This window comes from Schistocerca serialis, chromosome 6 (assembly GCF_023864345.2).
Source record: "Schistocerca serialis cubense isolate TAMUIC-IGC-003099 chromosome 6, iqSchSeri2.2, whole genome shotgun sequence".
Lineage (NCBI taxonomy): Eukaryota > Metazoa > Arthropoda > Insecta > Orthoptera > Acrididae > Schistocerca > Schistocerca serialis.
The window spans coordinates 718,441,306-718,453,836 of record NC_064643.1 but is presented as its reverse complement, the minus strand read 5'-3'; the positions used below and the strand labels follow the sequence as shown (position 1 = coordinate 718,453,836).

Below are 12,531 nucleotides of genomic sequence, written 5' to 3'. Positions count from 1 at the left end.
TCTGATGGTTTGAATGCCAGCTGTGTGTATTTGTTCTTCAGAAGCAGTTTCTCTTCTCTTTGTTGAATTTGGTGTGTGGTGATGTCCAGTTCATCCAGATCACTTTGTACTTCTTTAAACCAGATGTTTTTGGTTTTACTGTTCCAGAAGTAGTCAAAAAGCTGCTTCAGGATTCTAGTATTTGGTAGGCGAGATATGTGGATGAAAAATGCAATCCTTCTTTTCTGCATTGTATCAATAATGGATTCACTTTCTTTATACACTTCTGAATTGGGCAAAAGTCTCCACTGTCCATTAACTTGGTGTTTCTTACTGATAATTGTTCGGAGTATTCTTCTATCAACTTTCTGCAATTTGTCAGTTGTTGCTTGAGTATTTAGTCTGAATAGTGTTTCACTTGCATATTTTGCTTCCAGTTTAACAATGGAGGAGTAATGTCGAAATTTAGCATTTATTGAGAGAGATCGTTTTTTGTAGGTTGCCACATGGTTCTCTGCGCTCGCTGACGTTTTAATGTTCTACTATCTATTGATGCTCTTTCATTAAAATTCCAGGTAATAACTCACCAAGATATTTAAACTTTTCTACTATCAAAATTTTTTGATCATTATGATGTGTCAACTGGGAAGCTGGGCATCATTTCTGTTTTCTCAAATGAAATTTGCAATCCAACCTTTGCCGCTAATCGTTCTAGTTGTTCTATCTGAACCTTTGCTTCATCAATATTGTTTGCCAACAGTGCCAAATCATCTGCAAATGCAAGGTAGTTAAGTTGAATCTTTCTTCCAATCTTAACAGATGGTGGGCATGTCTTGTTCCATTCACGCATGATTTTCTCCAGCACACAATTGAACAATAATGGAGACAATCCATGGCCTTGTTGAAGGCCAGTATGAATCTCAAAAGGTTCAGAGAATTCATTTCTGAACCTTACTCTAGCTTTAGTATTTCGAAGGGTGACTGCAACGAGGTTGACAGGTTTCTGATGTAAACCAAATTCTGTAAGAATTGACAGTAGAGATTCACGATGGATACTATCGTAGGCTTTTTTAAAATTGACAAACGTCATCACTAGTTTCTTGTCCCTGACCCTTTGATGTTTCATTATCCATTTGAGACTAATAATTTGATCAGAACAGCTTTGTCCTGTACAAAAGCCTCCTTGATATTTGCCTAGTTCACCATCAAGCTGTTCATGAATTCTGAAATACAGAACCTTGGAAAAGTAATATCCAGCAGGGATATACCCCTATAATTATTTGGATCCAATCTATCTCCTTTTTTGTGTAGTGGATGGATTATTGCAACATTCCATTCCTCTGGTAACTTCTCAGTATTCCAAATGTCAGTAAGATGTTTGTGTAAGTTCAGTATAATTGTACAGCTGCTTTGTTATATATTTTATTTGCTGCAACCGCTTTTGAGTGACGGCCCATTCTCAGCCAATATGTTACAAGATAATTTTTCAAAAATAACATATAAGATCTTCTAACGTACCTCTTGAGAATGAGTTGTTCCTCAAAACCAGTAGTGCCAAATAAAATTTAAATAAGCAATTCTCGTGGATCATATTACAGCAGTATCCAATTCATACAATTAAGTAAGTGGTTTTGTTTAGCAAGGACTAAGAAGCAGCAGTATCAAGGAAAAACTTCACTGAGTGTTTGTCTACAAACACATCTAACTACATTTGTTGGGTTGCATATTAAGAAGTCTGTACTTCCATAGATTTACGACTCACTTGGCACACTTCCACAGGTTGGTGCATATTTGCATCAAAACTGCTTCAACATACCTTTAGCAAGCGTCCGATTTTGTCACACCTGTGGCCTGCTGTGTCCTAATGAGGGCACACGTAGACTGCCAAAATGTTTTCTGTAATCATGAATAAACTCTGAGCTACATGGAAAGTTTCATTGGCTTCAGCTATTCACATTACTTCCATCAGAGAAGGATTGGATTTCCTCTGTGCATTTTCCTCACCTCTGGATCTAGAACTAGACACACAACAGGATCCCTGATTAATGCGTCTGCATAGTTCTCCCCACACAAACATTTAAAATTTCAATATCTGTAGGTCAGCAGTCTGGCCTACATAAGGTTGACTGGGGCCATTTTTCCACTGCCAAAGTTTTACATACCTGCAAAAATGTGTTTCTTTGCCTAAAAATGTTCTAACGGTAAAGAAAATATCCTAGGCAACAAGTTCCACTGGATTCATGAACAGCTCTAGTTTCTGTATTAGATAATACAGTTTGGGATTGTCAAGAACATGACCTTTTGTCTTTCCATGTCAGAAATTTTGCATGTCATAAACTATAACTGCATTGCTGGCAGTAAGCATCCTACTATTAACTTTGCTCATTAAATTGTGGAAAATCCATAGACAGTGAGTGTTATGGAAGATGTACCTGTTACACTCGCTAACACTTGCAGTGCCTGTAATATTACTGCCACTAGCATGTGAGAACACTCTGCAGTTTGCAGTAGTAGTCATTGTAGTTCTTCCAAAGTTTAAAAGAATCACTCTCTTATTTAATTGCAAAAATGTTCAAAGTCCAATTTGCGTGTCACAGCTCCCAAATTGTTGCCACTTTTGTAAAGGCAGTTAGACACAGACTAGCGGGGACTCACCACGATTTATTCGCCAGTTTGAGATTTGTTACTGTATACTTCTATAGCTGTATAAGTTGTCTTAGGGAAACCAATCCAATTCAATTCCAGGTTAATGCAGTGTCACCGTTCTCCTAATAACAACCAGAGTCCACAATGTAAACACCATAAACCAGACTATATACCAATGGGCACACAGTTCTCTGGTAGCATAAAACTGACAAAGACCGGCCCCGGGCCAGTTTATATGTAGGAGTGTGGTGTGGTATTATCATCAGGTGCTCCAGATGATAAATATCATTTGGTTGTTGGTGCCAGGGCAGTCAACAGTAGTATTGTGCCATCTATTCAGTTTCCATAGTGATATCACGTGGTGCCACTGCAGCTGCATTAGCAATATTCCTTTGTACAGCAGTATCTGTAGTAGGTTACAGAAGTCCTGTAAAGACATCAGTTTATCAGGGCACTTGATTACTGCTACTAAATCTGTTTTTGATTTGATCTACTTTTTATCACTTTCATTTTCTCATTTTGTTTTTCTTCATTCTAAAACTAATGCATCAACCATAATTTCCTCTTCTCTTCCATATATAACATACTTTGCTTGTGAGCAGTAACAACTTATTTCAATCTGCATCAGCTAATTGTGGTACATAATTGTAATGTATACTGAAATTTACTTTATCAATATAATGGAAGGAAACATTCCACGTGGGAAAAATTATATATAAAAACAAAGATGAGGTGACTTACCGAACAAAAGCGCTGGCAGGTCGATAGACACACAAACAAACACAAACATACACACAAAATTCAAGCTTTCGCAACAGACTGTTGCCTCATCAGGAAAGAGGGAAGGAGAGGGGAAGACGAAAGGAAGTGGGTTTTAAGGGAGAGGGTAAGGAGTCATTCCAATCCCGGGAGCGGAAAGACTTACCTTAGGGGGAAAAAAGGACAGGTATACACTCGCACACACGCACATATCCATCCACACATACAGACACAAGCAGACATATAGGTCTTTAAATATGTCTGCTTGTGTCTGTATGTGTGGATGGATATGTGCGTGTGTGCGAGTGTATACCTGTCCTTTTTTCCCCCTAAGGTAAGTCTTTCCGCTCCCGGGATTGGAATGACTCCTTACCCTCTCCCTTAAAACCCACTTCCTTTCGTCTTCCCCTCTCCTTCCCTCTTTCCTGATGAGGCAACAGTCTGTTGCGAAAGCTTGAATTTTGTGTGTATGTTTGTGTTTGTTTGTGTGTCTATCGACCTGAAATTTACTTTGGCATACTTGAAGAATTTTCTGAAATGTATGTTCAATTCTTACTCCAAATCCATTCAGTTACAAAAGAATTTGGCATTTCTGGTTTTTGCTAGAGTGCTAGTAAGTTATAACTGACTTACAAAACATGAATTAGATTGTTTAGTTACAATATCACATAATTACGTCAGATACTTCACTTGCTGTTACAAATACAAGGTGTGATCAAAAGATAATGGGAATTTTTGTTTTTCTTAAAGAATCTTTATTTATTTATCAACATCAAGTTTGTCCCCTTCAAAGTAGTCCCCTCAGATTTAATACACTTGTGCCGGTGCTTTTTACAATGTTGGAAGCATTTCTGGAACTCACTTTTTGTTATGGTGTTCAGCTCCTTCAGAAATTCTCTTTTTATCTTATCAATGGTGGCAAAATGACATCCTTTCATGGATTTCTTGAGCCTGGGGAATAGACAGAACTTGCAGGGGACCACGTCTGGCAAATACGGTGGCTAAGGGATCATAATGGTTTTGTTTTCTCCCAAAAAATAGCAAACAAGCATTGAGGTATAAACATTATTATGAAGCAATTTCCACGAGTTGTTTTGCTACAATTCTGGTCATTTTCTTCGGATTGCTTCACACAAATGGCACATAACTTCCAGGTAGTATTCCGGATTGATAATATGACCATAAGGCAGCAATTCGTGATGCACTATCCCATTGTATTCAAAGAAAACATTGAGAACATCCTTTACTTGTGATCAAACAAGTCATATGTTTTTTAGTCATGGCTCTTCAGGCAGCTTCGATGCCATACCCATATACCCTTGTTTTCTTAGCTGGTCTGCCATGCACCTCACAGTGGATTGCATGGTCTAGATGTAGATGTACCTATAACCTTGTTTAGAAGTACTGGATCAATGTTGACTTCATTCACCAGTTACTGAGTAATGTCTACATTGCTTGTGATCAAAATTCAACATTTTATGCCCATTGAAAAAATTGATTGTGTCTTCTTGACCCTCTTTGAAACAATTATACCACTTGTAAACTCCTGTCTTACTCGTAGTAGACTCGTCCAAAGCCACAGTCAACATTTCGAATGATGTGCTGCATTTCATTCCATTTTTCAAGCAAAATTTAATACAAATTCTTTGATCCATCTTTTTCGAAAGTAAAACTTTGCCAAGCACTCGAAAACACATATAACCTTTTGAGCTGCCAACAGTAAACTAAATACTCAAATCAGCAGAAAAGGCAAACATACGTCGGGAACATATGTACTAACAGTGTAAATTTGTTTTTTGAAAATTGGATGTGTGAAAGCCCAAGAAGTTAAAAAATTCTCGTTACTTTTCGGTCACACCTCAGGGAATACCCCTGTGATAGTGTGTGCCTAGCAGTGGAAATATTACCAAAGATATGTAATCGAAGACACTCAAACATAATACAAACAATGGAAAATTCAGGATGGAATGTGAGAATCTTTTTGTTGTGCCTACCTGCGACTCAGCATCTCCGCTATATTGGTGAGTAGAAACATAACACAAACACACATATGCACACACAAAATGACAGATATAAACAGCATAGCAAGCCATGCAGTGTGGCACTGCTTATAATTTCTCTACTTAACTTCTTCACTTAGATTGTAAGCTAACCAAAGTTTTTGTAGTCTTTATGAGTCAGTACACATCATGTTATATAGATAACTACATTTTCAGCTATCTACTCAATGCAATAGAAGAATAATTCAATCAGTACATCATCTCCATTCATCCTCTCTTTTAACATACATTCTCACCTCAGGAATTTACCAACATTCCGTAATGAGAAGAAGAAACTAAGTATGAATAAGGAGCGTATAAAAGACTGTGCAAAGTACAGGTTTTACCATTGTTGTGACTTCTTTCTACTTGTTTATTATATTGAATGTACAATAGGCAGTTATATTTTATCCTCTTCAGTGATTCCACCAGCTTTGCAAAAATTTTTTATTGATGAAATGTTATATTTTACAGTAAAGTCGCAATGCGTACAAAGGTTTTTTTAATGCTTATGGACTGTTCCAGAGAGTGAAATACAATTTCAAGAATTATTCAAGTGAACTGAAGGGCACAGTAGCAGAAATTGTTAGAGGGCCAGTTATGCCCTGTGAATCCCAAATATGGCGAAATGAGAAACTTCTTATTCCACCAGTTGTAACTTCTCAGTTGCTGAGTGGGAACCTCATTAATGTCGATTACAAGATGTGTGTAAGTCATACTTTTTTCCCTGTGGTAATATTAATGTTTAACTGTAAATCAGAGTATACAAATTAATCATTTGAACTTTATCATCAGATATGCATGTGTCATGTCATATATATGTGGGAACCTCATTAATGTTGATCACAAGGTGTGTGTAAGCCATATTTTTTTGCCTGTAGTAGTATTACTGTCTGATATTGAGTTGGAAGTCATGATGAACAAACTAATCTTTTGAACTTTTCCATTAGATGTCCATGTCTCTACATGTCTCATATCATATCTCTCTCTCTCTCTATCTCTCTCTCTCTCTCTCTTTCTCTCTCTCAGCTGAAATGAAATGACTTACTGAGGACTCATATCTTTTATCTGAAGAGTATCACTGAAGCCTTGACAAAGATAAATACGTATCACTGCTTTAGGATTTGAACACAGATCCTCCTGAATACAAGACAAGCATTTTGCAAATGTGCTACCTCACCCATTAATTTACAAATTCTGCAGAAGAAACATGGGGCCAAATTTGGCTGGCTGGTACACAGATTTTCTGTATTTAGAAGTTTCAGCGTAGTTACATGTTTTCATTGTGAGACATTGCATCAAATCACTAAGATATCCTCCTTTTAAGCAGGTGAAATGGTAGTCATCAGGCTATGTATACCGAATGATAGTGAAGCTCATGCTTTGAGCTGATATCCAGAACTAACAGGTGTACTGGTTGTTGGTTAGAGATGAAGCCTTAAGGAAAGACTTCATTTTGTAGCAGAAGATTTTCTTTGTTGAATTATTCAAAAAGAAGTGGATTCCTTGGTAGATGATAAATGTGGTACACAAAAAAGAAGATCACATGGAGGTAACAAGTGCAGATCTCATAGGGTAGTTGAATTCCTAATAGCTGGTCATTAACATTCAAAAATCATACCTTAAATGTACCAGTCAGATAAATACCTCAAAATAGAATATTTTCTTCTAGTTGGAGGTTAGATACTCACTCGCCATTGGAATGAATACTTTGTGTTACAAAATATCAGAACACTCATCTTAAGATTTAGTTTTAGTCTGTCTGGTGATATTATGCACATTTGAATTGTAAAAATTAGATGTAATTAGCAAGTCTGTCATTAGTTCTAAGTGGGAAGTGTGTTAAAAGTATATAACAGACCCATGTTGTCAGTCGGAGTTGTGGAAACTGTATAAAAGTCTTGTAGTACTTAGCAGAAACTTTCCAGTTATCCTGTAACCATATGGAGTGATGACAGTTTGTTAGAAACATGCATAATTACATATTTGCTTCAGTAATCAGGATAAATATTTCAGTGAAATTAGCAAATGTCAGTTATAATTGAAAGATAACCACTCACCAAGTAGAACTGTTTAGAGGTGGAAGTACATATGAGAAAGCAATTTAGAGACATCAGTCTAGTAGCAGTTAGTACTCCATTTTACTGTGATGATACTGCCAGCAGATCATGATATGGACTATTTACTCCACAAGACACTGAAAACATTGGGAAGATGGATCCGTGGTCACTAAACAACCGTCACACATCCCACGAAGATGGCCAGCGCTGGATGGACGGGATTGGTTAGGTTGCTTTGAGATACCATAGAAGCAATTGTTTGTTCCTTTAACAATTTCGGCAAATTTGAAAGTGGAAGGGTGGTAAGTGCCTTTCTGAAAGGTACACATCAGTGGTGGTGCCAATAAATAGATTCACATGATTGGCCAATATGTTTTTTGTATCATTCACCAGATTGAATATCGGTGGCCTCATTTCATTCCTTGTAAGCATTCTCGCGGGAGAATATCTTCTCCGCTTGTGTGAACAGTGCCCCGTTGGCAAGCAGTAGGTATCATGTGTTGTGGTTTTTAAAATACTCATACCCATTCATTGTACGTCCCAGTGTGTTCTGTGATTCATTGATCAGGAAACTATGCCCATGGTTGGATTTTTCCTGAACCCATGCTAGCCACTGTAGCTTGTCACATTGAGAAGATATGCAAGCATCACTGAGAAAATAAATACCACATCGTGATATGAAATGGGAAACACAATATTCATTGGGGAAACATAAAAAATCTATTACATACATAAACCTTCCTTCACTTCTGTAAATGATCACCTCTTACATACCTGGTCACGAGCTTCAGAATTCCCATACTGTACTCTTCTGGTGCCAGTTCACTAAACCAGGTGTCTCATATCACCTAGCAACAGTTTGAAATTAATATTTATTGAGATTTAGCAGGAAATAAAACAGTGCATGTAACTCGACCATTACATTTACTTATCTTCCATTAGGTCATTATTTTGGTTATTTATTGCCTCTTGTAGTGCAGTAAAGAACTTTGTGTTACTTCTATCATATATTTCACTTGCCTAACTGTCCTACCTGCTTCATTACATCCTTAATTACATCATGCACTAAATTCTATTCTCTGGCCAGTTTCCTGTAACCCCTCTCCCCTTTTCTTACATGTCTCTCCAACATGCAAAAGAGCTTGGGCATTCAGAATGAGATTTTTCACTCTGTAGCTAAGTGTGTGCTGATATGAAACTTACTGGCAGATTAAAACTGCGTGCCGGACCGAGACTCGAACTCGGGAATATGGACAATGCGGAGATGAGGTACTGGTAGAATTGAAGCTTTGAGGGCGGTCATGAGCCGTGCTCGGGTAGCTCAGTTGGTAGAGCACTTGCCCCCGAAAGGCAAAAGTCCCAAGTTCAACTCTTGGTCTGGCACACAGTTTTAATCTACCAATAAGTTTCTGAGCATTATTTTGTAATATAAGGTAAATAAAAGCAGTGAATAAAAGGTAAAACCATCGATAACCACAGGTTTCTATCGGGTAGAGCACCTAGAATTTTGAATGCAGTACTACAAGTGTTAGATACGGTTCAGATGGCTTAGTTTAAGTTAATGTCTTCAAACAGAAACGAAGTGTAGAGACAGTAAACTGGGGCAAGTGTTGTTAATGCTAGTGGGTTACTTGGTAATTGCTTGTGGAACATTAGTAACTGTCTGTTTTTCCATTGACGAAGGAGCACTGACAGTATGTGGAGTGTAAGGGCTGCCTTTTTAAAGTTTTTACAAAAGCAGTGGGAGAAAAATTTTTGTACATATTGTTTCTCATAATATTCACCTTTATAATTTGTACATATTTCCATATGTTTGAAGCAATTATAAAAACTTTTTTTTAAGTTTTGTTGTTGGTATCTCAAAAACTCTGTTTTGAAAGGATTCAGCAGCTCCTTGGGATGACGAAAATTACTGAAAATTGCTGCCCACACATTTTGTGCCTGAGATATGGGGGCAAAAAGAAGTCTGACTATAAAACAGGGGATTATGGGCAATGAGAGATTAATCTGATGTTTTTCTTCCCTAAAGAATCAAATATTTGATATTCTCTGTGACAGCGTTATCATGATGAAGGATGATGTGTGATTTTCAGTTGTGTTCACCACTTTCTTCAGTTAACTTGTAGAAAACGTTGTTGTATACCATTTACCATTAACTGTTCTTCCATCCTCTAAATCCCCTACCTGCCCAGCCATCCAGATTTAGGTTTTCCATGATTTCCCTAAATCATTCCAGGCAAATGCTGGGATGGACACAGCTGATTTCTTTCCGAGCCCTTGACACAATCTGAGCTTCCGCTCCATCTCTAATGACCTCGATGTCAATGGGACGTTAAACCCAATCTCCCTTCCTTTCTTTCTAAACCCACTACCATGACATGTTCAGTGTACCTAGGAAAGAACTGGTGGTTTTCTTGGAATTTCTTCATGAACTAACCACTTTTGTTGCTTTCAGTTCTTTGTGGAATTTGCGACATAGCAGGTAGATTCTCTCCAACAGTTATGTTTCTCTACTCCTATTAATAACCAAATTTTTATCTCATTTTAAGTACATTTATCTTACATAAAAACCTCATGTTCTTATTGAAACTGAATTTCACTGGAATCCATTATTCAGATTCTTATTTTGAATATATTGATCCCATTGATACCTTTATTGTAACAATACAGATTCAGACTCTTTATTGGTCATTCGGCATTATTACATGCGATAGACTTCGTCAGTTCACTTAACCTATTAATTTTACAAAATAAATTTTTACATATTTAAGTTGATATTGGGCATTTCTAAAAATTCTTCTAATGAATAGAATGGATTAGTTAGCAAGAAGTTATGTTCATTTTCTTTAAATAATTTGTCAGGCTTGATTGACACATTCTTAGACAGTTTCTTATATATTTTAATTGCCATATATTTATGACTATTGTTAGTTTTAGCTAATCTATTTTGTGGCAACAGCAGAGAAGTACAGGTTCCTGTACAGTAGTCATGCCTTTGATTTGTTACACTTAAAATATTTAGTTCAGCATGTATGTAGTTAACGCTGTCAAGAATATATAAATTAATAACTGTTAAAATTCTATATTTAATGAACAATAGTTTACAATGTGTCCTATTATCTACCTTAGCCATTACTCTGATTGCTTTCTTCTGGATCACCATAATTTCATTTATTTTTCTGCTGTTTCCCCATATCTTTAAACAAATTGAAAAAAGGGAAAGTACGCTGTCCTTACCTACTCAGATGTCACACAGCACATCAGTCTCTTCAACAAATATATAACTCTTGACAACCTAACCACTATGTGATCAACATGAGAGTTCCATGTTAGACTGTTGTCAAGTACAATACCTAAAAACTTTGCCTTTTGTTTTTCTATTTTTGTAGTCTTTGATAGACTGAACCACATATGCTGGGTCTTTTCCTCATTTAATGGTAGACCATTTGCACTAAACCATGATGTTGCATTTTCTTTTGCCAATTTTATACCACTTACAAGGTTATCAAATACATGGTTTACAAATAGAAAAGTTGTATCATCTGCTTACGTATACATCTTTACGTCTACATTTCCTGGTAAGTCATTTATGTGTACAAGGAAGAGAAGTGGTCCCAATTTAGATCCCTGCGGCACTTGGTGTTGAACCTTGAGTGTGTTTGACAGATGACTTCCTGAACTCACCACCTGTTTCCTTTTATTGAGGTATGATTTGATGAGTTTTAAACTTTTATCACATATTCCATAGTACTCAAGTGTAGAGAGCTAAAGTGAGTGGTCAACACAGTCAAAGGCTTTACTCAGATCACATAAGGTTACCTGTGTGTGAGCGTGGTCCTCGAATGCTGCTAAAATTCTCTGACTAAGAGCTCTATGGCATTTATAGCCGACCTTCCTTTTCGGCATGTTGATTAATATTACAGCTAACAGTTGCTCTGTGTATCACTTATGATGCACCATCTGTATAATTCTTTTGACTTGTAACGTGTGTAGTCAAGAGAGGCTTGTTTCCATTATTGTTCAGAGGTGTATGAATAAAGTGATATTTGTTTTACTTGGATCAGTTTCATGTATTACCTTGTTACTACAGTTACATGAGTGACAATTTTTGTTGTTGTAATGAAAATGTGTTGTTTCTACAACAAACATTTTTCACCTTTTATTTCCTAACTGGAAATAAAAATAATACTGTTTGAATTTTTGTTCTTTAAATTGAATATAACTCAGTGAAGTTTGCCCCAATATGAAAAATTTCAAAGTAGCTTGGAAAGCAAAGTCCTATATCACATTTTTCACTGCACTACTGGTGTCTTGTATTACCACTTCCCAGATCCCACTTGCTTTGTTCTGCACAAACCCTACATATCCTCTGAGACCATCTTGACATTTTTATAACTTGAATCGATTATTTTAGGAAAATGTCTTCCCCTTACTCAGTTTATAGAAGAACTATTTTGAATGAAAGGAAGTTGATTCCACCAGGCCTTCTTTGCTCGCCAGAGGCTCTGCCATTTCAGTAATAAATTCAATAAATTTTGGTAGTAGGCCTCAACTTTTTATATAAAACCTTTGTAAATACAACTATCACCATGAAAATGTGAAACAAAATGTTTCTTCCACCACTTCATTTGCTTCTTCTCATAAGGGTAGTAACTCAATAACTGCTGATTCCTGTGGGCCACACCAGCCTTTTTATTATAATTCAAAATATAGGTTGGTTTCATCACCTCTTTCTTTCTCGATATTTGTTCTGACATTGTCACTTCATGCAGTAATTTCATGTTTTGCCATCAAAAGAAATACATTCTTATGCCAGTCCATTGCACAAACAGCAAATGCTTTTAACATTGAAATGAAAGTTTTTTATTTCCCAGCTTCTGGGCAGTTAGGTTTTTTTTCAGTACTGTATTGTAATGTGATTTTTTTGAAAAGAAATACTTAGTTTGTAGCAAACATCAATTGAGTCACCTTGTGCTGTGTGTGACATTATGAGGCACTCTGCATGGCAACAAGGTGAATGTGAATGCTGCAAAGCAAGTAACACCAAA

At 36.7% G+C, this 12,531-nt stretch overlaps 1 protein-coding gene across 1 annotated transcript in view; it reads left to right on the top strand.

Moving 5' to 3' along the window:
- LOC126485044 (arrestin domain-containing protein 1-like) overlaps positions 1–12,531 on the top strand; it is a 131,164-nt gene that overhangs the window by 93,387 nt on the left and 25,246 nt on the right. Inside the window, exon 4 of the mRNA XM_050108646.1 lies at positions 5,949–6,131. Within this exon, the coding sequence (XP_049964603.1) occupies positions 5,949–6,131 (183 nt within the window). The remainder of the gene's footprint in view (positions 1–5,948; positions 6,132–12,531) is intronic.